Genomic DNA, 27,945 nt, shown 5'->3' with positions numbered 1-27,945 from the left:
AAATCACCCCTAGGAGGGATGGCCACGCCACTATCCCTTCTCCTCCCAGGATTTTGAGCATGTATGTACATGCACCTAGCATGAGTTTCAAGTCGCCAGATTTGGGACTCGAATTGTGGTCGGCCGTGTGGGAGTGAAATGCCTTAACCACTACGCCACCTGCTGGCATTACACACTTCATCTTAAGGCAGTGAATTTGGGGTTCTTTCTTAGAGCAGCTGAGTCTACACTATGCCTTATTAACAACTAGCCTGTTAAGAAGGGCTGACTCCAGCGTTAGGTCTCGCCGTCTCCTGACCTCCTTCCTGTGCACTCGGTCCATCGGGCTTCACATTCTCAGCTTGGTGATGCTGTCCCCATTTCCTGGGCCTTGTGCTCATACATGCTCCTCTTAATTTCCCTCTAAGATCTTGGCTTAGTTCGTCCCTCTGACCAGCCCACCTTGAGTCAGTAATCCTCAGGAAATAGTGCAGAAGCCGGTCTTGACCCCAGACATGTGGCTTGCGCTGGGCTGGGTGATCTCTGTATCCCTCCTTCTCACCACCGTTCCCTCGAAGATTGTCACGGAAGGAGAAGACGGCTGGAAAGCCCAACAGTGGCCGGATGCTGAGAGCAGCCAATTCCAGTCATCTCAATCATTTTTCAATCCCACGACTCCCTTGTTCCACATTTCCACAGACGAGATGATGGGTGCCCCCTGGGGGTGGGCTGGTTCCAGGAGACCCCTTTTACGGCGAAGGAATGAGGGGAAGAGCAAACCAAAATGACAGATACAATTAACCAGAGGCCACGAGGGTCCTGCTGTGTCACAACACGCCGACAGCACAGATGCTGACCGACTCGAGTCCACTCCCTTGCAGGAATCGCTGTGGTGCCGATGTGGACAGGTGCGCTCAGTCATCATCAATGCCTTTCAGAAGGATGGGGCTTAAAATAAGTACCTCCTGCGTTTTCTCACAGCAGTGGGTGTTTGTCTTTCAGACGCTAAGACAGCGAGGCCGAGGGCGCAGACTCTTGCAGAAGAACGAGCTTGGAATGCACCTTGGTTTGCTGGCAGGTGAGAGATCCAGGTGGTCACCTTGAGCAGGAGGAGAAGGGCGTTGAGCTGATCGGAACTAAGGCAGCGGCTCCTCTGGGCTGCTTGTGAACAGGGAGAGGAAACAGAAGGACGTGTCTTTCTCATGTCTGCTGCTTCAGAAAAGAATTCACCATGGCGAGCAGAGCTCTTTTTTTTCTGACAATAAGTGAGAAGTAACTAGGACTGAGGTTTCTCTTCTCTCTATTTAGCATCTTTAATTTGCTAGCCTGCAAGATATGTGAGAGCAGAAAATGTAATTTTGTTCAGTTTTAATAAACAGCAGCCTTCCCTCATCTTACAAAAAAATAATGAAAACCTACTCTAACGCTTAGATATTTCTGGAGTCGGCATGAAGTTAACTCACAGAATTTCCCTATTTTATATGCACCATGAAAATCTGCCTTTATGCTTAATGGAAGCTTTATGGGTCCTGATATTAATAACTCGAGAGCGGGGAAGGGCGGCGAGCAGGGCGCGGGGAGAGTGGGGGCCCGCCTGTGCTGTTAGCAGTGCTGGTGCAGGGCAGCCAGGGTGGACCACAAGGGCATCTCTGAGAGCCACGAGGTGCATGAGGGCTGCAAAGGCGAGCCGCTCTCTCTGGGTGGATGTGTGCTTTCTGCACCAGATTAAGGATTCATTCTGTCCTTGACACAGCACGAAATTCAATCTGCGCCTACTTACCCTACAGACAACAGCCTGGCGGGGTCGTGCTGAGATTTCAGAATAGGACAGGCGGCAGTCTTCGCTCGCAAAATACACATTTGGGAACTTGTTTCAAATTGTGTTCCCGCACTCCTTCCTCAGCCCACCGTGCAGTGCTGCTTCAGTGAAATGCAGCATTTAATATATTTCGAAAATCATTTTCAGCAGATGGGGAAGAGGCAGGAGGGCGGCCTCCCTGGCCAGCCTCTCCGATCTTCCCACCTCCCCTTTGCCAACAAAACAATGCAAGCAGTGATGGCTTCCTTTGAAGGGGGAAAGGCCAGCATGAGAGTGCTTTCAGACTTGGCTCCGTTTCTTCCAAGTCTTTCTGCGTGGAGGTCTCAGGTGTGGCATGGCGGCTGTGTGGAACCTGCCTGCTAAGCTGCCCATGTGTGGGAAGGGGGCTGGGGCCGTAGGTGGGGAGGGCAGAAAGGTCTCCCTGCCCGGGAAGGAGACCAGACCCTTTGCTCCTGGGCAGGCCGATGCGCCACTCTCTCTGTGGAGCTACGCATCTTTCCAGGGGACAGACTCCACGTCATCAGCTAAACAGGCTGGGCGGCCATGCTGCCGACAGAGGGCAGAGCAGGGGTGGGCGCCTGTCAGACCTGGGGTCCTTTCCAGACGGGGTGAGAGTGTTTCCTGTCTCAGAGGGTGAAGGCAAAGAAGCCGTGACTGTTCTTGGAAAGCGCAGAATGGCCTGTAGGAAGCAATGAATACTTGTTTTCCTCTCTTCTTTTTAAAACCCAAATTCTTTTAGTTAGATACAGTAACCTGGAGTGAATTCAGCCCCAGTTACACAGAAGTTGGTTCTGGGTCTCCAGTGTCTCTGAGGCGAGAATGCTCTCGAAAACTCACACTTCAGGTTGGGAGGGCCTTGGAGCAGAACCTCCGGCCCACGTGGAGTGCCCGGGAAGCCAGGTCTGTACTGCGCTCTGCTGCGGGTTAGAAATCCGCCTAGTCCCACCGCGCACGTGTGCGGGGACATGGAAGAACACGTGCGTGCTCTCTGTTTTGTGGCATTTCTGTCCTTCCCAGGCACGGCGGCCAGGTCTCGGTGCAGCAGACAGGTGCTCAGCTGGCTCGAGATCCTGGGAACCAGCACCGCCAGACCCCAGCCACAGCCGTGCGGCCCGCCCGCTTGCTTCCGGTAGCAGGGCCTTAGCGCTTCTGTTGTGCGAACCCTGAGGCCACGGAGCCGTCTCCCCAGGCTGCTTACAAACCCGATTCAGAACCATGGTCCACAGCACCTCAGAGAAAGGTCACGTGGCCTTACCTAGAGATGACTTCTGATTGTGCCTTTGGCCATTTTGGAGAGGAGGCCTACGAGCAGACGGTAGCCAATCTGGGGGGCCTTGTGAGGTGAGGCAGGTCTCTGGGGACAAGGACAGGCAGCAAGGAGGTTCTCACTGGGCTCAGGCCTTGCTGACGGCCACCCGGCAGATCCCCGCCGTGTTATTGCCTCCTCTGCCACAGCTGCTTCCGGCCACTGCCCCACCCCAGCCACCTGGTGCTATTTGCTGGCCTCCACCGCCTCACCGACCTGCTTCCTATGCCCGGCGCTGGCTCTGTGGCTGCAGACCACCGCCTTCGGTGCCAGTCCGGTCTGCTCTGCAGGACTGGGCTGGACACTGCGACTGCTCTTCCCAATCCCCCTGCCCCGGAGGCCCAGCAGGGAGAAAGGGGAGTGGGAAGAGGAGGAGAGGCCACTCTCGGCCTCCAGCTAAGGAACGCGTGCTCCAGCAAGGCGAGACAGCCCCTCCAGCCTGCAGTGTCCTTCGTCACTCGGGCCCAGTCTCCCTGAGGCCCCAGTGGTCCCAGCAGCCGCTGACCTGCGTGCCTTGGCAGTCAGGGTACACATCGCCCAAGTTCATGCACAGCCCACCACGCCCTTCCCTCCATAGCTGCTGGGAGCGGCCCCTGCTCCCTTCCTGTCTGTCCTCTGACCTGAGACTCCAAACCCATCTCCTGCCAGGGTTAATCTCGGATTACTGCAGCTACCCCGCTTCACTTAATCCCTAAGCAGCAGCCCCACCCCTGTGCAGCCAGTTCCCTGAGTCAAATATCTTCTGCTCAAATGCTTCAGCCTTCCTGGCCGCCCCTGCCAAATGCTGACCCCATTAAAACCCCAGCCAGAAGAGAGCTACCCACAGGGTGGGCCAGGGAGACGCTCAGGGCTGTGGAGGGACCTCGGAAATGGAATTGGTATTTTTTCTTCCCTGCTCCGAGGCCTCGGGGTAATTGCCTCCCTTGAGAACCGGAGCCACGGTTCACGGTTTCAGGCGCATGAGAAGCCTGAGCAGAAACAAGCCCTCCCCCCAGTCCAGCTGCCTGCCGACAGGACGGCCTCTCGGACACTGGGAGGGCAGGTGCCGTTCGGACAAGGGTTTGGAACGTGTAGGCAGCATGGGCTGAGCGAAGCTGGTGGGGGCTCTCCCAGCGCCCCGCATTTCCCACGTGCTCCGGGGGCTCAGGATTGAGACGGGAGCCATCCTGGCCGATGGCTTCCCCATCTGTCCTTTTGTGACCCTCTTCCCTCGCATTTCTAGATGTGAACTTTTTTCAAAGCCTTTCTTTCTTTCTTCCACGGAAAGAGAGACTGAGACGGCGAGTTCTCTACGACGCTGTGGCCAGTATTGGCCTTCTGGACATGGCAGGGTGTTCCTGAGATGTGGAACGGGACTGCCCCCTGGGTTGCTGCCACTTGGTAACCTCGCCCCTATGGAGAGCACTGAACCCTGCGCAGGCGCCTCGGAGCATGTCTTCCTGTGCACGTCCCCACACTGGGAGACGGCGGCCACAGGGACCCCAGGGTTTGGTCCCCTGTGGGGCTCAGAGGGTCACCTTTTCATCAGGACACTGAGACTCATTTGCCGGCTCTGTCCCTTGTCAGGGTAGAGTGGCGAGGCTGGGCCCCCCCGCGGGAATTTTTTTTGGGAAAGGGGTGGAGGACGGAGTGGACGCTGGGGCCCACCTGTCTCCTGGTGGGCAGGCAGAGACTCCTGGTCCTGCTTCAGGCCCTCCGGGGCTCCCCACCTCCCATGTACTCACCAGAGACAGAAACAGAGAGGAAACGTGAGAAGTCACCCCCAGGGGATGGCCACACTGCAACCCCTTCTCCTCTGGTCTCCTCTTGGGATCTTGGGCACGCACGCACGTGTACCTGGCATGATTTTAAGCCACCAGGTCCAGCGTTTGGAGCTTGGAGGCCACCATGTGGGATCCAGCACCTTAGTCTCCACACCACCTGCCGGCCCCTGACTGATTTTTTTTTGGAGAAGTTTTTGCAATAGGGCACATGCGCTTGCCAGACAGAGACACAGAGACAGAAAGCGAGAAATCACCCCCCAGGGGGGATGGTCATGCCGCAATCCCTTCTCCTCTACTCTCCTCTCGGGATCTTGGGCATGCACGCACACATGCCCGGCGTGAGTTTTAAGCCACCGGGTCCGGGATGCGAACCGCGGTCAACTACGTGGGAGTCCAGCGACATAGCCATTACGTAACTGCTGGTTCCCGCCCCTGACTGATTTTTAAAAGTACATTTCCACAGGTAGAATTGCTGGTTAAAATAAACATTTTATTGTTGCATTGTACATATTGCCAAATTGCCTCTCAGAGAAGTTTTAGCAACTTAAAACCTCGCTGAGGATGGATTAGCATGCCTGATTCACCATGTTCTTGCCAAGACTGGGCCTTTATCACTTTTCAAACTTTTGTCTATTTGACAGATGATAAATGAATCACATTGTTTTTTGTTTCTTTCTTTTAACAGTGCTGAAAATGAGACTAGACTATTAAAGAAAATTAAACTTTTTTCTTATTGATAGTAGAACTTTCTGTTGACTAGAAGATTTAAATTTTGCCCTCTATTTTATGAATATTCTGGGTTTTCTTTCATCTTTAATTTGATGGACTTTTAAACATTGCATACACTTGGGACTTATTATGTAATGAAATCTAGTATTTTCTCTGGCTCCTCCTATCACGTCGTGCTGAGAGAGACTGTAGTACTTCCTAAAGTGCGTGCGTGTGCGTGTGCGTGTGCGTGCACACGGGTTTTCAGTGAAGTCTGTCCGGTCTGCTCTCCGGGTCGGAATGGCCACGAACAAGTTTGTGCCGTCCTCATGGGAGAGCAATAGCTTGGCCCTCAGCAGTTACTTATTTCCTTTGCCAGAGGGCACGTGCACTCACTAGAGAGAGGCAGAGAAGGAGAGAGACAGAGGAGAGAGACAGAGAAGGAGGGGGGAAAGCACCCTCCAGGGCCAAGGCCACACTGCGGCCCTTTCTCCATTTCTCCACCCCGTCGGGGCTCCAGGGACACACACACAGGCCCAGTGCGTTTTTCAGGCTGCCGTGGCTGGGCTTCGAATTACTGCCAGCCATGCGGGATCTGACTCCCTTAACCCCTTGGCTATGGGGCTGGCCCCAGAGCACAGAGAGAGAAAGGGAGGAGGAGACAGGCACCCCAACAGGGCCTTCCCACTGCAGTCCAGCCCTCATCCCAGCGGCCTGGGTCACGTGCACATGTGTGTGCCCGCATGCTCGTGGAGGCCCCAGGACATGAATACGGAACCTCCCCATGCAGGCCCAGTTGCACCACCACCGTGCCACGGCCCGACCTAGTTAGATTGTTTCTGACACGTGGTCTCTCCTGAAACTCTACACACCGGTCCACTGTTTTCTGCAACCCAGCGCTGAGAGTAAGTTCAGCAACAGACCGACTTTCCCTCCTGGTCTGTGCCCTGCCTGTCTGTTTGTTGGGGAGTATGATTACAAGGTTTCTTTCTCCTTGGAATAAAAAGAAAACATAGGAGATGATGAGGGGAAAGGACTCACTGGGGGTTTGGGATCAAGAATCTGGGGGTCTGGGACTGGAGACAAGGATTTCCTCAACTCAGGAATGTGATTCTTCATTTGTTCACAACTTCCCTGCCTGCTGTGGTCCACTTTCCTGGGCTTTCTACTCCACCTCCGGGCCCACGCCGTGTGCTGCTCAGCGCTCCACCCCAGATTTTCTCACTGTGGCCTTTCCTGCGCCCCGAGTTCCCAGCGGGCTGCACGTTCGCTCTTCCTGTTTGGGCAGACTTGCTAATCGATACGGACACTGCACTCTCCTACGTCAGCTCACGGTCCCCTGCCGGCAGTGTCCTCTGCTGTCGGACTGTCCCTTGCCCGTGGGTGCAATCTCCCTTCAGTTATTGCTGAGAACCCCACCTTGATAATTTGCCAAATGTCACCCTCTTCTCTACACAAGCCTTTTCTGAAAGAGCCCTCTGCTGTTGATCTCCTGAGCATTTCTGGTAAATCCGGATGCACTCTGCTTGCTTATTCTTATAAAGGGAGGCCTACGTTTGCTCAGTTTGGGGACTTGCGAGAAGTTCTCAGAGTGTTTAGGTTCATGATGAATTTTTTTAATCTTGAAAGAAGCGAGGCAAAGAAAATCAATAATTTCCTCAGTTTAATTTCTCAGGGTAAGAGTTTCATTTCTTTGCAAGAGGGAAGAGAAATCTACACCTAGAGGTGGCTGTATGTTAAAAGAAATCATTGCAATTTTAAATGATTAGCAGAAATGTTGCATTTATCACTGTTCAATGCAATGCCAGGCTCGTGTGCAAGTGTAAGAGCACTGCGCTCGCATGGTCGCCAAAATGACAGAGACCCGCCTTCATTACAGTGGCTCGTCCTTGGAGCTGGCCCTGAGCTGCCCAGGACAGAGAAAGAGCCTCCCAGTTGGGTCCAGGTTCCCTTCTGAGGGCAGGGGGCCATCGCTCCTCTACTGGAGGGGGCAGCTCCTGTGGCAATGCCCCACCTCGCCTGCTTGATCCATTTGAGCTGAGTGTCGTTTAGAACTGAGCCGTGAAAGCTGTCCCTGTCCTGCTGCGCACATGGCTCAGAAGGGCCCTGACCTTGGCTTAGCGCCCTCTGCTCTGCCCTGGACTTCTCCAGAACCTTGCCTTTGCATTTGTGTTGTGTGAGTGAGGTTCAGTGGGACCGCAGAGAGCTATGAGGGGGAGGGCTGGAGACGGGGCTCCCAGGGTGCTGCCTCCTTCCCCTCCTCACTGCTGGGCCCCAGGCTCTCGCACGGTCACTCTCCAGCCCTGGTCCGCTCCTTGCTCGGCCAGCCACACCCCCAGCCACAGCGACTGGGTCATTGTCAGTGGGGAGGCCTGTGTCCTGATGTTCCTCTCTGCCCCAGTGGGAACGTGTGGGCAGGTACAGGGTCAGTTAGGACTTGCCATATGGCTGAGCCCTGTCCAGCCTGGCAGTGTGGGCATCTGGTGGGCAGGGGAGGCAAGTTCCTCCCTGTCCAAGGCTGTGGTGTGTCCTGGCAGAGGTCTGAAGACCCACAGGGGTCACCAGACTGCTGTGGGCTGGAGGTGGGCCTAGGGACGCGGATGCCTGGCTGGACCTGGGGTCCCAGCAACCCTCAGGCTGCGGTGTGGCAGGTGGGAGCCTCTGCACTGGCTCCGAGTGCCCGGGCTAAGGCGGTGCTCTCTGGCCGTTCTGCACCCCATCCAGCCTTCCTGAGTCTGGCTCCCCTTTCTCCTTTCAGGCTGCTCAAAGCAGCCTCCAGGGTGGAGTTACTAAATGAGAACTGTGTAATTCTGATAATTCCACATCATTTGCATGTAAGACTGGCATTGCCTCATATAGAGATACATGTACAATTCATGCTAATAATTTTAAATTTTAATTAGTTCTTTAAGGGTGACATTATATATCAAATAAAAAACACCATGACAAGTTGAAAGACTTCCAAAGAAAGAAAAAAAGGTTTATATTTTGGCACCATTAATAGAAGATTTTTCCCTGCACTTTAAATAAGGGCAAGTATGCTTCTGTTTTACAGAGCCCCGCCAGCCCACATGGGCCTTGGGGACAGGTTTTGGTATAGTCTCTTGCGACAGCTGGAGGCCATGGTAAGTCCGAGCTGCCAGTGGTCCTTCTGACACCACTGTACTTCCTGCTTGGGCGTGTGGGGTTTCCAGGGCCCTCTCTGCACCTCCCAGCTCCCACCTGTAGCCACACAATTTCTGTAGCCACCAGATCCAAGAGGAGGATAACGACCCTGATAATGGGGCAGACGGGAGCCCAGGTGATGAGCTGGCCGTAGTTGCCATCACGCTGCACCGCACGTGTGAGCTGGTCCCTGACGCGCAAGTGCCCTCAGTGCCCGGTCCGCTGCGGAGGCAATAAGTGCTGGTTTCCGGTCCTTTCCCCTCCCCTCCCCTCCCCTCCCCTCGCCTCCCCTTCCCTTCTTTCTCCTCTCCTCCCTTCCCCTCCCCCCTTCTTCCCCTTCTTTCCCTTCTCCTCTCCCTCCACCCCTCCTTTCTAAAATGCCAGAGGATGCACGGGCTCACTGGGGAGAGACAGAGAGAGGTCAGCCCCATGGACGGTCACCCTGCACCTGACCCCGTGCCACTGGTGGGCCCACCTTCCCCTTTCCTCACTTCTTCTGAGACTGTCATTGTCATCCTGTCTCATGGTCCTCTTAAGTTTTTAATGAAAAACAAAACAAAACTCCAGGACAGGGGTCCCAGGGCTCTCCAGGACAGATGGCAGGTGCTGCCGGCCCCTGACGCCCTCCCCTGGGCACAGCCACAGCACTGTGGTCTGCTCCATGCAGCCCCTCCGGCTTGCTCAGACAGCAGGAGAGACCTCACAGTGCCCGGTGCCGACTACACGGGGAGCCAGCCGATGGGCAGCGTCCTCTCTGCGCACCCCACTCTCCTGGACTCCCCTCTGCTGCCTGCAGGGGTCCTGGCAGCAGCAGGCTGGGCTCAAAGTGAGAGGAGGAACTCTTTGCTCCTCTGTTGGAACCACAGTGACTGTGGACGTGCCTTTTATGGCAGGTTTGCTGACGAGGGAAATTTGCACCTGTTTGGAGTTGGCATCACATTTAGAGAGAGCAAAGGGAAACGGAACAAAGACCAGCACTCCGGAGGGCGACTGCCAGGTTACTCACCAGAGACATCTGCGCAGCCGTGACCCACTCGGGAGCGATGTGGAAGTGAGCCCCAAACGAGTCGCCCAGCAAAACGATCCCCCTGGGCTGCGAACCTGCGCGGCAGAATTTATTTACATTACTCATGCGCACAAGTGGTTTGGAGCCTGCAGACTGGGCAGTTATGAGAGCAGGCACCCTGGCGTGTAGTCCGTGCCCAGAGCTTCCTGACGCTGATGCATAGTCACTTCTCACGTGTCAGAGAGTGAGGGCTCCCCAGGGGGTGAGTGGGACCTCTGGGCCCCGGGGCTGCCAGGTCTCCCCAGGGTGTGAGTGGGACCTCTGGGCCCCAGGGCTGCCAGGGCTCCCCAGGGGGTGAGTAGGACCTCTGGGGCCTGGGGCTGCCCGGGGCCCCCAGGGGGTGAGTAGGACCTCTGGGTCCTGGGGCTGCCAGGGCTCCCCAGGGTGTGAATGGGACCTCTGGGGGCTCCCCAGGGGGTGAGTGGGACCTCTGGGCCCGGGGGCTGCCAGGTCTCCCCAGGGTGTGAGTGGGACCTCTGGGCCCTGGGGCTGCCAGGGCTCCCCAGGGGGTGAGTAGGACCTCTGGCACTGGGGCTGCCAGGGCTCCCGCACCCAGGGGGTGAGTGGGGCCCCGGGTGCCGGGCTGCCAGGGCTCCCCAGGGGGTGAGTGGGGCCCCGGGCGCCGGGCTGCCAGGCAGGCTGTGCACATGCAGGTGTGCTTCCAGCCCAGCAGAAACGCCTGCCGCACAGCAGCTCGAGTGACGGGTGAGTGAACGGATCCAACTGCATCTGCACTCAGAAACAGGCCCTAAATTTTGGCTCCGGAAAATGACCTAGGCTGACCAAGGCTGTGCTACTGTGACAAGCACACACCCTCCAGGCTCATACCTTCACAGAACTTCTTCTCATAGGGAATTCCATCGCTTGGGTCAACACCCTTTGGAAGAGAAATGATATTAGCAGTTTGTTTTAAATTGATGAGACTGGGGCACCAAATCCTCTCTCAATTGTTTTAAAGGTACAAAGGCAAATCAGTAGAGAAAGCCCTTTGAAGTCTCTTGAGCCCTTAATCCAGCATAGCATCACTCCATGCAAGTGAGCTGGGCTCAAGGGGACCTGGGGGCGGGGACAAGGAGAGACCAAGAAACCCAGACAGGGTTTGCGGTCCTGAGAGACTGATGGCCACTGAGAGCCTGGGAGCCGGCGCGGGCGGATGCTGCAGTCTGAGCCAGAGAGCTGAGTGTCTGGACGGCTCTAAGGGCCGACGCTCCTAGTGCAGCCAGTCCCAGTGGACCAGCTATGCACCCCCACCCCCACCAGTAATTCTGTAGGATTTCTTTTATTGTTCTAAATAATTATTGGCTTTCATTCTTTTCTCTTTTTTTTCCGAGAGGTTTTTGCTATAGGGTGCATACGCTCGCCCAAAAGACAAAGAGAGACAGAAAGTGAGAAATCACTCCCCGGGGGGATGGCCACGCCGCAGTCCCTTCTCCATTCTCCTCTTGGGATCTTGGGCATGCATGCACACGCGTCCAGCATGAGTTTAAGCCACTGGGTCCGGGACTCGAACTGCAGTCAACTACCTGGGAGTCCAGTGACATAGCCATTATGCTAACTGCTGGTCCCTTGGCTTTCATTCTTGATTTTGTATTTGAAAGTTGGTGTTCTTTTCTTTCATGAAAAACTTAATCATGAACACTTAAGACCCCACAAAACTTGGCCCACTGCTGTGAGTGACCGTCCACAGGTGTTTAGTGGATTTTCCTCCTGACTCCCCTTTCTCTACCTGGAAGAGGCCAACCCATTTTTCATAGGCAACTTGGGACCCAGCACTCGATGGCCCGAAGTGTGGGTGATGAGATAAATACAGGGCAGTGTCCATTCTGCTCAGGAGATAGAAAACAAGGGCTGTCACAAAGCAGTGACCACGTGTGGTGCGCACCAACAGCGTCTGGACCACCAACGCCATGGTTGTGACCGCGTGTGGTGCATGCCAACAGCTGTCCAGATTGCCAACACGTTTGTGACCGCGTGTGGTGTGCACCAACAGCGGTTGGACTGCCAACGCCACGTTTGATTCCACACTGCTCACGACACAATGAAGGGACTAGATGTGGGCGGCCTTAAGCAAGGGTTACAGGGCTGTGATAGAGCCTCAGCTCCCACTGTGTTTCTGACACTCTTCATGCGCAGCTGGAGTCCACGCCCCTCTTCCAGCAGCTGAAAACAGTCGCTTAGCTGCCATCTTCTTCTGGGGTCTGGCTACAGCAGCGAGGTGATGGGCTTTAGGAAGGGGCACAAAGTAGGGGTTACTTTTGAGTTCAGTTGCTTACCCAAATGCCGTTGCAGTTTGAGTCCCGATGGGCGTCCCAATTGTCCGGCCTGAGAAGAAAACAGCGGCGTGATTGTTGGCGCGTACCTGCCCTGCAGTGGCTGTTAGTTTCATGAATGAATGAATGAAATGGTACATAAATGCACAGGGGGAGGGTGGCCTCTCCAAGGAAGAGCATTGCAGAGCACTCGGCAGAGCACACGGGAGCCTCCGCTCGGCCTCTGCAGTAATCCTGCTTCTGGATCCTGGACCCTGGACCAAATCCAGTCTTTTCCCGACTGGCTGCACTCTTGACGGTGCATCGCGGCATGAAGTGGATGAACATACTGAGCCGATCTGCACTCCATTTTACTTAGATGGGGGTGCCACTGCAGCTGTGCCCCTCCATGCCCGGACAGCTGGTGACATTAGAGCTTGGCACTGTAGTCACAGCTGAGGGGACACGACCGTCCTCAGTGATGCACGTGGTTCAACGTCAGCGCGGGAGCAGGGACAGCGTGCTTCCCCTCCCGGGAGCCCCTCCTCACTTCCCGGCCCAGTCTGGCACGCGGAGCTCGTGCAGGAGGCTGGGGCATGTCCGCCATAACCTCTTCCTCTCGTTTCCCACACTAGACAGTTCGCGCCTCACAGGGGTGTATTTCTGCTTTCTGTGTCACTAGCGTGATGCCCAGGGCTGGGCTGACGGTGGTGCCCAAGAGCCCTCCGTGGACAGACGGACAAAGGAGCATTTCTGCTGAGCTCTGCCTCAGCTGGACCAAGAGGTCCCGTTTCTCTAAGTGGGCGTCTCCCACACAGGGAGGGAAGTAGTTCTCAAAGGCAGTGACAAACAGGGGCTGCTACCTTCTGCCCGGGTACACCGTCGCGTCGCTGTCATTGCAGTCTCTCCCTCGCCAGTGGTAGCCACGCAGCGCCTGAAAGGGAAGGGCACACGGGCGTCACGTGCCGGGCTGTCCCCTGGGAGGCTCATGGAGCCAGGCGGGTGCCGTCGCCGCCTGCAGTTGTAACTGAGGCCGTCCAGGGGCACCAGCGACGCTGACAGTCAGGACTCGTGCTCTGCCACGTGAGGCGAAGTGTAGCGTGACAGCAGGGCCAGAACGGTGGGGCGTGCACACGTATGTGCGTGCACAGTGCATATGTGCCTGGGCACTGGGCTGTGCCAGTACTGGAGTGGGTGGTGCTGCGTGTGTGTGAATGTGCATGCGTGACACACAGTGGCATGTGTGCCTGCACACATTTATGTGCACACATGTGTGTGTGACTACACGTATGTTTGTGCATGTGTGCCTACGTATACTTCCAGACATGCTCTCGGGATTATCCAACTTCCCCAAATTCTTCTGTTAACCACCAATCATTTCAGGCTCTGAAACAATGGTTCATTTGGCCAAATGATCAACCTTTTTACCTCTTTTTTTTTTTTATTTAATTTTTGCCACAGGCATGTGTGCTTGCCAAGAGAGAAAAAGAGGGTGAGAGGGAAAGTGAGCCGCCACGTCAGGTGAGAGGGCCAGGCCACTATCCATTCTCCATTCTCTTGGGACTTCGGGCATGCGGGCATGCGCACCAGTGTGATTTCCAGGCCCCTTGAGCCGACCAGTTGGCTCCATGAGGTCCAGCCACCCCGGCCTACTGGCCCCGAGCCGTCACTTTACTGCATCATGTGGAAGCCTCAGGGCCGTCCTATAGGAGAGTGACTAAGTGCTGTGTGGAGGGGGCCAGGCCCCCACGGCTGACGACAGTTCTAATCCCACCCCAGTGGCTTGAAGAACACTGAGCACGGGGCGTGTGCATGCCCCAAATCTCACTGGGCTGGGGAAACGGAGGAAATAGGAGTGCGGCCTGACCACGGCCCATTCTGGGGTGCTTTCTCTCCCTTCCTCTCCCCCATTCTGGGGTGCTTTCTCCCCCTTCCTCTCCCCCATTCTGGGGTGCTTTCTCCCCCTTCCTCTCCCCCATTCTGGGGTGCTTTCTCCCCCTTCTTCTCCCCCATTCTGGGGTGCTTTCTCTCCCCCTTCCTCTCTCCCATTCTGGGGTGCTTTCTCTCCCCCTTCCTCTCTCCCATTCTGGGGTGCTTTCTCTCCCCCTTCCTCTCTCCCATTCTGGGGTGCTTTCTCTCCCCCTTCCTCTCTCCCATTCTGGGGTGCTTTCTCTCCCCCTTCCTCTCTCCCATTCTGGGGTGCTTTCTCTCCCCCTTCCTCTCTCCCATTCTGGGGTGCTTTCTCCCCCGTCTTCTCCCCCATTCTGGGGTGCTTTCTCTCCCCCCTTCCTCTCTCCCATTCTGGGGTGCTTTCTCTGCCCCTTCCTCTCCCCCATTCTGGGGTGCTTTCTCTCCCCCTTCCTCTCCCCCATTCTGGGGTACTTTCTCTCCCATCCTCTCCCCCATTCTGGGGTGCTTTCTCTGCCCCTTCCTCTTTCTCAGGGGAGTGCAAGTGCCCTCTGGCCATAAAAGAAAAATTAAGAGCCTCTAGCCAAACCACAAATTATGTGGATTTATAAGTTTGACGTGACTGATTGGAAAGAATCAAGAATCACAATTAGCCAAGCAGCATCCTTGCGTCCTCCACTCCCCGGGAGCATGCCCCAGACTGACAGGGGGTGACATTCTGCCTGCTCCTCTGCTTTCAGAGAGGACACCTTGCCGCTCTAACTGCTCAAATCAAACGCACACACGCTTTTACAAAGTAAGCTAAAGTCGGGTTACAGATTTCTGCTGGACTCCCACATGGCCAACCAGTTTGAGTCTCAGACTTGGTGGCTTGCTTTCACCCTTTCTCTCTCTCTCTGGTCAGATTAAATAATAATAATTAATAAAAATTTTTAAAAAGACTGAAGAATTTTCAAAATGCACAATATCTTTCAAGATAGTTCTAGTTCCCACAAGGAATTCCAACTGGGGATGGAAACAAAAAGTCGGGGTCTAAAATTTGCCTGTTGGTCCATGTATCATTATGATGCCTCAAAGTCCTTAGAAATCATGAAATGATTGGAAGCCAGCAGGTGGCGTGGTGGTTAAGGTGTTGGACTCCCACATGACTGACCATAGTTTGAGTCCCAGACCCAGCCACCTGAAAATCACACTAGACGCATGTATGTGTACGCAAAATCCCAAGAGGAGACTGGAAGAGAAGGGATTGTGGCATGGCCAAACCTCTTGGGTGACTTCTCACTTTCTCTCTTTCTCTGGTGAACACATATGCTCTATGGCAAATTAAATAATAATAATAAATTGAACCTACAATGATTGATGTATCATTCATCAGATTAATGACAGGGTCAAATGAGACACAACCTTGTTTTACTAAAGGAAAGAAATTTGTAGAGATTGATACAACCTTTAGTAAAAATCTAGTTATTTTCAACAATACTTACTGAGAAAACACTGTATTTGTCTGAATCTGCATCTTTGAATGGCACAGAATTTTGTATAGCTCTAAAAAAGAAAGAAGAAAACAAACAACCTGATGAGTTTAAAAAAAAAAGAAACGGTGTTTGTGAACACAAATAGTACACTTTGAGACACGGGTATGTTGGGCTTATGTGACATTGGGCCATCCTAGAAATAAGGTGGCAGACCCTGCCAACGCTCGCCACTCTGTCCTCCACCCGACAGAAACACCTCTCCCGTGAGATAACCGCTCTGCACATCAGAGGGCCTGGGCATCGAGGCCGGAAGCCAGGGAGCAGAAGCCTGCACGCGGAGCCCAGCCAGGGACCTCGCACTGCAAATTCAACTTGCGCCATTTTAACACATCCCGTTAGGAGAGCTCTTCTTCAAAACCTTCCCTTTTCCATCACGTACTCAGACAAGTGTGAGGCGTTGAGCTGCCATCAGCCGACAGCGTCCACGCCCGTTCACGAGCCTCGGCAACCAAGAACCTTGGTGTGAGGACAGGAGGGCGAGGGCGGAGGGTTTCCCTGTGGTTCCCTACCAGGCCCAGGACTTTCCAGCCCCTCAACAGCAGCCTGCTCTGCTTGGGCCCGTCACAGTGGGCGGCCTGGGCAGGGTGAGGCTCTCACGGGCCTCGGATTTAGACGAGGACAGGACCCTTATGGGACTTACTACATGGTCTCTTTACTTTAAAATCCGTATTTATTTATGGCACGGGTGGCAGACAGGACCCCTAACTGAGTCTTGACACTGATGCAGCCGAGCCTCAGCAGCCCAGATGCGGGCCTCGTGTGCCTGGCGTACTTGGGGGGCTCTGGATGCACACTGGGAACCAGCCAGGTGGACCGAGCATTACGCCTCACGCTCGCGCCACCACCTGGCCCCGCGGGACGGTCTTGAATCAAGGCGTCTGGGCAACCCTGAGACCCTCCAGGCAAATGCTCCTAGCCCGTCAGCGGAGCTGAACCTGCGGTGTGAAGCCTGTTAGAAGTCTGGGACGGCGACCCCGCCCGACGTGAGCCACAGGCCTCTCTGGGGAAACCCTGAAGGCGGTCTGGCCGCTCGTTTCTATGGCCCTGGGGCCTCTATTCTGCCCTGTGACCCCGGGAATTGGGCGAATCCACTTGCCAGGTTCTCTAGCCGAGGGCGGGGAGGGCAGAAGCACTTGTCCTCGCTCTCCCTCTCTCTGGACGCTCCCTTCTGACCCCAACTCCAGCCACAGCGGCCCTCCCAGACAGCTCAGCACCCAGGGCGGCCCCTCTTCCATCTCCAGCACTGGCCCACAGGGTGCTGGCTACTCCTTGGTCCCCAGAGGCCGGCGGCCTCCTGAACTCCGCTCCCTCTGTCTGTCCGGGAACGCCAGCTGCTTCCTGTAGCAGTCAGAGCTGGGGTGCCCCACTGACCCCTTTTACTCTTCAGCTATTTTAAATTTTATTTTTGTTATGGGGCACCTTTGCTCACCAGACAGGGACAGGGAGAGAGACAGAGAAGAGGAACGTCAGAAAGCACCCCTTAGGAAAGGTGGCACTGTTGCAATCCCTCCATGTTCCCTTCCTCTCGGGATTCCGGACTTGCACGTGTGCCTGGTGTGTTCTTCAAAGCTCTGGGGAAGGGACTTGAGTCATAGTCGGTCACACGGGATCCAGTCGCCCTCAGCACTATGCCACCAGCTGGCCCCTCTCCAGCCATTGAGCACTTTAAAACTGTTCCTTGCATTGAGTCCTCTCGCCACGAGCTGCCCGTTTCCTGACTAGGCCCCTGAGAGGAGGACCCCGAGAAGGGTGGGTGTGGGGCAGCAGGAGCATGGAAGGTGAGGGCCGGAAGGTGGGCGAGTGGGAAGGGAGCCTCCACCTGTGGCACCATGATGTCTCATGGCCGGTCCTTGCCACGTCTGGAGCCCTGAAAGAACAGGGCCCCTGACTGCCGTCCTGCACCCAGCCCAAGGACTGTCGTGCTCTCGCTGGGGAGCACTAGCACAGTGAGGTGGTTAACAAGGACTCCAGAGACGACAGTTCGGATCCCAGCTGCACCGCCATTCTTCCTCCCTACTGTTAATAGATCTGTGATCCTAGGACTTACCCTCCCGAGCCTTGCCTCGTGTTTTAATCTGTGGAATGTGACTAAAGTCAACGAGCTCCAGGGAGTACTTGGAGATTGAACGAGACAAGAAAGGCACCTGGTCTGGGGCCACACGACCGCTTGCTGCCTGACAGGGGACAGTCCCCTTGCATTGGGGCGGCGAGTGTTGAACAAGGCCAGAGAGGAGCCGTCACCAGGGAATTAGAAAGGCTTGGCTCCCTGACCGCACATCCCTTCACCTCCGTTTATATAAAGAGTGGAACGAGGCTGAGGAAAGGCTCCAGCCACGTTCCAGTAATAACCCAGCTGTGGGCTGAAGCCAAATTCCCCGCGTTATCACCTGAAGCTGACTTCCCCACGGCTTCGGTGGCAGGGATGGGGTCTAAGGGACACAGGGCGGCTGTAGGTCTGCATTCTCTCATGCAGGAGGACAAGAGCTCCTTTAAGAGCCCATGCTGGGTCAGCTCCAAGGCATGGTGGCACAGGTAGCTGGATCCCATACGGACAACCCTGCGGTTTGAGTGGGCTGAGAAACACATGGGGGGCCTGTGCTTGGTGCCCAGAACCCTGGGAGGAAGGAGGGATGGAGGAGGAGGGATGGCGGCATGGCCAACCCCATGGGGTGGGAGCTTTCTCCTCTCCCCCTCTCTCTGCCTCTCTCTGGTCTCTCTCTGGTGAGTACACATGCCCTCTAGCAAATGAATAAACAAATCCCATCCCCACATTTTAGGGTTTCTAGATACATCCCAGCCCTTATCTGCTCTGAGTTAGGACGGTTTTTCCTCCACTTTGATCTTCTGTCCAGACATGTTGAAAAAGCTTGAACCAAATGACACATAATCATTAACACAAGTTATGACCGTTAATAAAAATTTGGAAAAGGCTTTGAAGATCCTACCTCCAGCAAGACTAGCGTTTTCCCCACGTATGTATCCGACCTCTGACACAGCTGTTTTATTCTAGTGGAGAAAGGGAGAGGGTGTAGGGCAAGCACCCAGTCCCATTTCAGTCCGAGGACAGGTGCTGGGCGGAGGCCTCACCCAGTCGGCCCTCTGCCAGGGGTGAGTTTGCCTCTGAAGGAGGGGACGGCAGCTTGGCTGTCGGAGGTGAAAGCTCGCTCATTGGCCTCCGTCTGTTCTTGAATTTAGTTGTCTTGAACTTGATTAACTTTATTGAGACAGAGCCCAGCCATCCTCCTATGTCAGCCTCCCCTCTGGATGACGGATGTGTCATCATCCCCAACTCTGGTTTTTTTGAGAGAGTTTTTTTTTTTTTTATATGGCATATGCACTTACCAGAGAGCCAGAGAGACAGAAAGGGAGAAACCATCCCCTGGGGGGAGGGTCACGCTGCAATCCCTTCTCCTCCGTTCTCTCAGGATTTTGGGCATGCATGCACATGTGCCTAGCGTGAGTTTCAAGGCACTGGATCCAAGTCTCTAACTGTGGTTGACCACGTGGGAGTCCAGCGCCTTAGTCACTACACGACCCCCCGACTCTGTTTTAGACAGGGTCTTGCCTCGGCCTCGCCGAGTCCTGAGACCACAGCATCCCAGCAGGGTGTGCCACGTGACTAGGCCTGTTTGCTCACTGTAAAGGCTCGAAGTGAATAACCAAAGCCACACGTTGTCGACGTGAGCGGGTAGGCTGCTCATACAGGGTGGAGTGAAGTGTGATTTACATAAACTCAGTCTCTTAGTCACGGTAGCTAATCTAAATTTTCCCCAACTTTGCAGCAACTTCTTTTGGCAGCAAAACTTGACCTGAGCTGATAAGAGGCAATTCGTAAACTTCATCCTACTTCATATGAAAATTCCAACATCTCACTCTGAAATACAAACATGTCTGATCAAGAGGTCCTGGGATGTCACGTGATTCATGGCTTACGCACCACGTGCGACTTAAAATAGGAAATCCTGCCTGGATCAGGCATTGCTGACTTTTACTAAAATTATTTCTCTAAGATTTCATTTAAGCTTGGGACCTTGTATGTCCTTAGAGGTAACTACTCTTACGTTGAAATATTCATTTCATTTGTTCATTTGCTCGTTCATCCATTTCTCAGGGATTTCTCCAGTCTCCGTGGGCCAGGCATCGTATTAGATAATAAGGGTGGTATAAGATGCATTTGCTGCACTCGAGGAGCTAATTACAGGTGGGAGATAAGTACAGTTTTATGGAGAAAATGCTAAAAAGAGGTCGTGTGCCTAGAGGGAAAACATTTCTAACTATGCAGGAGAGAGACAGTGTTCTTTTTCGTTTGTTTGTTTAGAGAGATTTTTGTTACAGGGTGCATGCACCCACCAAAGAGTAAGAGAGAGACAGAGAGAGAGGAAGTGAGAAATCACCTCCCCACTGTCTCCTGAGGGGATGGCTTTGCTACAATCCCTTCTCATCCATTCTCTTGGGACTTTGGGCTGGTACACACACACACACACACACACACAAACACACACACAAACACACACACACACACACACACACCATGATTCTCAAGCCACTAGGTCCAGGACTTGAACCACAGTTGGCTATGTGGGAGTCCAACAACTTAACCACTATGCACTTGCTGGCCTTGAGAAGAAGTGATTTTTTTTTTCTTTTAGAGGTTTTTGTCATAGGGCATGGGTGCTCGCCAGAGAGACAGAGACAGAGACAGTGAGCGGGAAAGTGAGAAATCACCCTCCAAAGGGAGATGGCCATGCTGCAATCCCTTCTTCTCCATTTCCCTCCTGGGATTTTGGGCACACACACACACATGCACCCAGCGTGAGTCTGAAGCTACCAGGTCTAGGACTTGAACTCTAGTTGGCCATGTGGGAGCTCAGCGATGTAACTGCTATCGCATCTGCTGGCCCCGAGAAGAAGTGATCTTAAGGTAAAACCTAAAGGAAGAGAAAGCATCTTCAAGGAGCTTGGTGGAGTAAGGTCACCCTAGTGAGAGGAAGAGCCACGGGCAGTCCCTAACACAGTTCTGGGCTCTGATGTTGACTAGCTGTGTGGCCTCCTCATTTGTAAAATAGGACACATAATCAACCCGTTTATTGGACACATGAACAATATTCGTTTCTAATATGAAGACCGAAGGAGTTGATAGATGTCAAGCGTGAAGCATCGTGCCAGTCGTAAAACTGGCTCTTACTGTTACCATGTGTGCGATGGGAAGGTCTTCCCAGGATGGTCTGTGGTGGGCCACGGAGCCAGGTGTCAGCTTTGTCTTCCCAGGATGGTCCCTGGTGGGCCATGGAGCCAGGTGTCAGCTTTTGTCGTCGTCTGGTTTCTGGAGACCAGATCCACAGACCCTCTTCAGAGGAGCACACAATGATCTACCCAATTGTCACGTAAGCTGGTGTCGTTCCTACTGCTCCGTAACAAGCCCTGACAAGTGTCGGGCCAGCAGGCTCGATCTGGTGGGCAATTGTAATTGCAGCTGAATGTGATTAATTACACAATATTGAGCTATTCAAGTCCAATCTCCCTCAAATTAGTGCACAAAACTGGGACATCATGACAAAAGAAATACAGCGAGGCCGAATCCTCACGTGTTCTTGGCTCACAATGGCGTTGCCAGCACTGAGGGCTGGGGCCTTATCAGAGGACGACGCACCAGAACCCACGCAGATCTCGTCTCTGCTGCTGCTCACTCAGTGCAGCTGGGGAGGCACACGAGACTTACCCGCTCATCTAAAAAGTGTGGCCAAGAGTCCAGGGCCATCATGAGGTCCAGACTGCTGGATTTGAAGGTCAGCTTTATTGATTACCAGTTCTTCGCCCTTGGGCAAATGATTTTAGTTCTTTAAAAAGGAGGCAACAGGTGCCAACAGGTAGAGTCGCTGTTAAGGCGCTGGACGGCCAACTCTGTGTTCAAGTCCTAGACCTGGTGACTTGAAAACCACACTGGGTTTGTGAGCATGTGTGCCTAAAATCCTTAGGAGAGACGGAAGGAGAAGGGATTGCAGCGTGGTCACCCCCGGGGAGGGATTTCTCACTCGCCCTCTCTGTCTTTCTCCAGTGTATGAGTGTATGTGCCCTATAGCAAAAATTAAAAGAAAAGAAGAAGGAGATGATAATGGGGTCTGCTCTGCGGGTTGCATCGTACAGTCTTGATGTACAGACTGTTCCAGAAGCTTTCAGTCACCATTTTATTACTGAACTACAGGTTGTTTTGAGGTGGCATGTAAACGTGTTCCATAAGACAGGAAACACTGAACAAATTATGACCTGGGATGAATTATACTTGAAGTACAATGATTTTCAGAAAAAGAAACACTTTTTAATCTCCCTTTTAAATTGGGCCAGGGAAATCCTCGGCCACTGATACTCTTGAATTCAAGTCTTCAAACGAAGGTGGCTCAATGAGAAGAGTTGTCCCACGGCCCTGCTGTGTCCTGCCAGCCCACGTGTGACACGGAAAAGGCAAGATGCATTCGGCGAAGAGACCGGAGTCTGGAATGACGGAATGACGGATCCTGGGGAGCTGGCTGCATCTCAGCCTCTCGGTAGCCACTTTCGGGTCGCTATTTCCCCTCCTCCTCGATTCTCTCTGCATTTACCACTGAAAACGGGGTGTTGCCACTGTTTCTGGGACCCAGGCCAGGGCTTTGCACAGCTGGCTGGCAGCAGCTCACGCTGGCAGGTGAACTAGGAAAAGCTTTTAACTTTTGGATTACAAAGAAGCCCTGAATGTGGGTCAAAATCATAGCTTTTCCTCCTCCCTCCAGATATTTTCAAGCACAGTAGAGATGTTCAGTGGATTTAGCTCCACGAAACTCAGGAGGGGAAGCTGGTAGAACAGAGGACAAGTGCCTCTCGTAGGGATTGAATTCTGTTTACCAAAAAGATATGTTGATGTTCTAACCCTGATCCCTGCCAGTGTGCTCTTTTTGGAAAATAGGCATTTGTCCCAGAGACAGATGGAACAACAGGGTGACAAAGGTCCTCTGGCCCGAGCTGATCACGAAAGGCCCCCGCCCAGCAGGAGCAGGGAGAAGGGGCGGCCTGGCCCATGCGCCGGGTGTATGAATCGACCGCCGTCTTACATGCTGTCTGACCAGCTTGGCCTCCACCCACATGGAAGCAGAGGTTTGGGTACGAGGAACCAAACTCCTGAAGACAGGGAGGCTTTGGAGGAATTTTCTTTCCACAATCTCCCAGCAGTAAAGGGAAAGAACTCCTTGTGAAAAACCTAAACTCAAAACTCCCACTGTGGATTCCACACTCCTGGCCACAGTAGAGAAGGGAAACTGGCACAGAGCTCACTCACACCACGGGGAAGGGCTCGGGCACACAGCTATGGAAACCTCCTCCAAATGAGTAGGCAGAAGTGAGCACATCACCAGAGGACTAAAAATCAAAGCAGTCCCAAGAGATAGGAGAAAAGCAGGAAACACCTCCCAGCCAAGGAGTATGGTAACTCCTCACCAATCATAGATAAAACACAAAAAGAATCACAGGAATGTCAGAAAAAGAATTCAGAATATTCATCATAACACAACTCAGTGAGATGCAAGAGTAAACAGACAATCAATTGCAAGAATGAAGAAAATACTTCCATGACTTGAAGGAAGAATTCCATAAAAACACAGGCACCCTGAAAAAGAAACAGAACTTCTGGAGATAAAGAATATGATGCAGGAAATCAAAACCTCTCTCAAAAGTATCAACAGCAGATTAGACCCACACAAAAGAAAGACCCTCTGACTTTGAAGACAAAACCTCAATTTAGTCCAAGCAACTAAAAAGAATGGAAAAATAACCATTAAACATGGGGACAACATAAAGGAAAATCCCAAACACCCTTTTTTTTCAGAGAGGTTTTTGCTATAGGGCACATGCGCTCACCAGACAGAGAGAGATAGAGAGGGAGAAAGTGAGAAATCACCCCCCAGGGGGAATGGCCACGCCACAGTCCCTCCTCCTCTATTCTCCTCTCGGGATCTTGGGCATGCACACACACGCGCCCAAGTGTGAGTCTCAAGCCATCAGGTCTGGGACTCAAACCATGGTCTCTCAGGTGGGAGTCCAGTGCCTTAAACACTAAGCCACCTGAAGGCCCCATGCTTTTAAAAACAATAATGTGCCCTGCAAAGATACAAAGTGACTATATGAACTCAGAAATTACAAACAGAGAAAATAGGGTCTTTGCAAATGAAGCCAAGCCAAGATGAGATCTTAGGATGAACACTAATCCAGCCTGACTGGTGTCCTTATACAGGAGACAGACAGGGGTTAGCAGATGGCCTAACGGTTATTTTGCTGGACTCCCACATGGCTGACAGTGGTTCAAGTCCTGGGCCCAGTGCTTAAAAATCATGATGGGCATGTGTGCATGTATGCCCACCACTCCTGGAGGAGAATGGAGGAGAAGGGACTGCAGTTGTACATGCCCCCGGGGCGTGATTTCTCATTTTCCCTCTCACTGTCTCTCGCTCCCTGGTGAGCACATGCGCCCTAAAGCAAAAACCTCACCGAGGAAAAGGAAAAGGCAGGGACCCAGGGAAGACGGCCATGTGGAGACAGTGCAGGGATGGGAGATGCAGCAGCAAGCCAAAAAAAGAAATCGCCCAGGACTGACGACTACCACCAGAGGCTAGGCAGGGACAGGGTGTTGCCCGGCTTCTCAGAGGGCAGCGCTCTGCTGCGCCCTGACCTCACGCCGCAAGGCCTTCAGAACAAGAGGGCGTTCTGTGGTCTCAGTGGTCTCGTTTGTGGCATTTTTGTCCAGCGGCCACAGGAAAGAAAGGTGACCTCTCGGTCCTGACCACAGCCCAACTCTCACTTCCGGGGGTTCTCAGCACTGACTCCCCGCCCCACAATGCGTACCAGGTTGGACTGGAGTGGGCCGGAGGGGGCCTGGCTCTGAGGTGTGGCAGTAATGTGCTGCTCAAGAGAAGCCACTCCCGCACGACCCCGTGGTTCGAATCCCTGGAACACGCAGAGCGTGCGTACGAGTGCCCAGGAGCTGACGGGCTGGAGGGCTGGAGGGAGGGGTCGTGCTGTGCCCAGACCCTGTGGAGGGTGCTCATGTATGTCTCTGCTCCCTCTCTCTGCGTGCACAGAATTTACCACGAATAAGAAAAGGGACCGGAAAAACGAACAGGCTAACGTAACAGGAGCTGCCTGTGGGAGAAGGGGAGTGGAAGGAGCAGGGCCGGGTTGTCTGAAGGCTCACCCCAGCTAAAGGGCGGTATTTGGAGCGGCACCAAATTGGAGGTGAGCACTGGGAGGGTAGGGACGACCAGAGGCCACATGTGGGAGCCATTGCTTTAGATCCACCTGAGAACCTTCCGATTACCCGGTGCTCTCCCATTAGGTCTGGGGCTCAGGAACGGAGACTTTGAAGAGCTTTCCGGGTGGTTCTGAGGTGTGCTGTGATCTTCGATACGGCGTGGCGGGAGGACAGGCTGCGTGATGCTCACGCGTGTCCTGGGTTCACCTCCGAGAGCTCTCAGCACACAACAGGTGCGTCCAAACCACGATACGACGGGCGTGACCCCGCGGGATGCCGCCCTCTTCTTGTGGAGGAAGCACATCGATACACTTAAGTGAATGGACCCTAATCCAGACCTGGTGTTCTTGGGAGGGGGGTCCCACATTGCTGACTGTGGTTCTAGCCCCGGCCTCAGTGACACGGAAACACCACACCAGGCTCATGTGCATGCACGGCCCAAACACCAGCAGGACGGAGAAATGGAGGACAGAGGGTCATCGGGCCACCACGTCCCATCAGAGGGGCTTTTCCCTCTCCCTCCATCTCTGCTGAGCACACATGCCCTGGGGGAATTAAAAATATACACCAAGGGGCATATCTCGGGTCCTTGTGGCCTCAGGAGAACTCTCTAAGGTTCAGTTTCCTTCTCAGTGAAACGCGGGTGAAGATACCCTCAGGGTTGTGGTGAGAACCGGGACGCTCAGCACCGCACACCCAGCGCCCTGCCCTCTGTTCCCACCTCCCACGGAACAGCAGCGTCCATGGGGGCAGCTGAGTGGGGAGGGTGTTTAGGCTCTAGTCAGCCAGCCCTCGACACGCTGCCCCTCTCGACGTACTGGACATGAGCTCTGCGGCATTTAGCATGACTCCGGTGGCCAAGCGGAGCAGAGTATGTCATTTTAAAGGGGGGTCCCACACAATGTCTCTATTCAGAACCCTATTCATATTTATAGGGGACAGATTTTTCAGGCATGTGGAAAGGTAACCCCTTTCTGGTCTTGTGAGTGTTGTGCATTGCAGATGCTCTAAGGTCCTGCCATGGCCAGGGGCCTGCCTGGCCTGCATCTTACATGCCTAGGGGGCTGACCCCCTGGGCCAGCGAGTTACCTGAGCTGGAAACCTCATCGTGGACTGCATTCCAGCCCGGGGCACAGCTGGGCTGTGAGACCACAGAGACTGGGTGCAGTGTATTTCCAAGGCGGCCTGACCGTGGCGGAGCGGGGGAAGCCAGGTCTGCTGTGAGGTGGCTGAGGCTGCGTGGGAGGCCTAGCCTCCACAGCCCAGGCACGGGGGCAAGCGCCTGTGGTCCTGCCTGACCGCGAGGCTGGGGCAGCAGGACCACAACACGGGGAGGCTGGGTCAGAATATCTGCCTCTCTCTCCCTCTCTCCTCCCTGCAGTCATTTAAAACGTGCACGTTATGAGGGGCCTTCAAAAATGTTGCAGAAAGGGGAAAGAGAGTATGGGTTCATTTTGACACAAAATTTAAAAAAATTCACGCATAAATAGGACACGTTTTCTATGAACTTTGTTTTTTTTTGTGAGGTTTTCGCTATAGGGTGCATGTGCTTGCCAGACATAGAGAGAGAGAAACAAAGAGACAGAAAGTGAGAAATCACCCCCGGAGGGGGTGGCCACGCCACAATCCCTTCTCCTCCATTCTCCTCTCGGGATCTTGGGCACGCACGCACACGCGCCTGGTGTGAGTTTAAGTCGCCGGGTCCGGGACCTGAACCGCGGTCGACTACGTGGGAGTCCAGTGACATAGCCATTACGCTAACTGCTGGTCCCACGTTCTCTATGAACCTTTGAAGACCTTCATATACGTCTTTAAAATGATCTTTTTCAGAGGTTTTCCTCTTCCTGTCTCTGTTCAAGTCATATTTGCAGCAAGAGACATTTTCACCTTCAGGAAAATGTCTTTTAACTGTGGGGCCGTTTCAGTCCTTAGAAAGGGGGGACAGGCAAAGGCGTCGTACGCTAAACTCGTATACATACAGTTTAATTTCCTGACAGATCTTGGCCAAAAACGGGAGTGAACAAATATCAGAACCGCTTCTGGGACGTTTCTAGAGAGGAAAACGAGACAAGAAGAAGAGAGTTATTTAGTTCAAGGAACGGTCCCTCGCCTTCCAAGAGCCCTTCAAAGTCCAGGTCCCTGGACTCTCGTGAGCGTCTGGCCTGACTCTCGTTTTCCTTGCCTAGATGAGTCTGTCGTGACACCCACATCCCGCATCTATCCCGCCCTCTGTGCCTTTGCTCAGGCTGGGGCGTCCACGCGAAGCCTCAGCCCCTTTCGCCCAGCCAGCTAGGCCCCCCACAGCCACCCCAGCTCCCCACCTTCCCAAAGCGTCGGCCTCCTCGGTTGTCCTGGCAGTGACACTCCTCCTCATCCCACCCACGTGCTTTAAAGAGGATTTGAAAATAAAAAACACATTTTCAAACAACGTATTTCATCTTGTTATGAGAGAAAATAAAAACTAAGGAGCTCGGGAATCGAAGGCCGCTCCCTGGGAGCAGAGAGGCAGTGGAGGGAACCGCTCGGGCCACGTGGACAGGGGTTTGGGACGGCGGCCCTGTGACAGCCTCGCTGTGCGGCACACTAAACGCCCGGCTTGACTGAGCAAGGCTTTAAGAAGACAGACAGCAGCTGCCATGGTGCTTCCTCAAGGAGAGAGAGCAGACCAGAGCACAGGTCAGCAAGCAGCGCCTGCCACAGAGGGAGAGGCACCGCGGATTCCTGCCGGCCGGAGACCCCCCGACGGCTGGGCTTTCTACGGGTGTGGTGGACGTCTGACCCTGGCACAGGAGGACGAGCCTCCTTTCAGAAGCCGTGTGAGGCATTGCAGCACCTTCCAGCTGCTCGCTCAGGTTTCTGGCACTGGAGGCCCAGTCCTGTCTAGGGCTCCCACTCTCAGCTAGGCCTGGAGACAAGCAGCTGTCCTTGTCCTCGACTCGCCAGGGAGCAGAGGGCAGGGTGGCTGTCCCAGCTCTGGGCACAGCCCTGGGGCCGCAGTGCTCAAGGCATTTTCAGACTCTCTAGGAACCTGCAGGGGGAGGCAGGTGACCCTGAAGTCGGGCAAGAAGGTGTGGGTGCAGAGGGAGAGGTAGTGCCCTGACTCCCTTGTGACCCAAAGTGCGGCCCATAGTCTTGCCGGAGGTGTGGAGTCCCTCTCCTCTGCCCACTCCAGATCT

At 54.1% G+C, this 27,945-nt stretch overlaps 1 protein-coding gene across 3 annotated transcripts in view; it reads right to left on the bottom strand.

Annotated features, from left to right (window-relative positions):
• AOAH (acyloxyacyl hydrolase) overlaps positions 1-27,945 on the bottom strand; it is a 215,474-nt gene that overhangs the window by 91,462 nt on the left and 96,067 nt on the right. For all 3 annotated transcript variants that reach the window (XM_027769768.1, XM_027769767.1, XM_006143018.3), the window contains 6 exons: positions 26,749-26,819; positions 15,448-15,508; positions 12,919-12,989; positions 12,080-12,128; positions 10,635-10,683; positions 9,747-9,841 (listed from right to left, as the gene is read on the bottom strand). In XM_027769768.1, the coding sequence (XP_027625569.1) occupies positions 9,747-9,841; positions 10,635-10,683; positions 12,080-12,128; positions 12,919-12,989; positions 15,448-15,508; positions 26,749-26,819 (396 nt within the window). The remainder of the gene's footprint in view (positions 1-9,746; positions 9,842-10,634; positions 10,684-12,079; positions 12,129-12,918; positions 12,990-15,447; positions 15,509-26,748; positions 26,820-27,945) is intronic.

The sequence above is a fragment of the Tupaia chinensis genome, unplaced genomic scaffold (assembly GCF_000334495.1).
Source record: "Tupaia chinensis unplaced genomic scaffold, TupChi_1.0 Scaffold000088_1, whole genome shotgun sequence".
Classification (NCBI taxonomy): Eukaryota; Metazoa; Chordata; class Mammalia; order Scandentia; family Tupaiidae; genus Tupaia; species Tupaia belangeri.
Note: the sequence above shows the minus strand (reverse complement) of the source record. Positions and strands in the feature narration are given on the sequence as shown.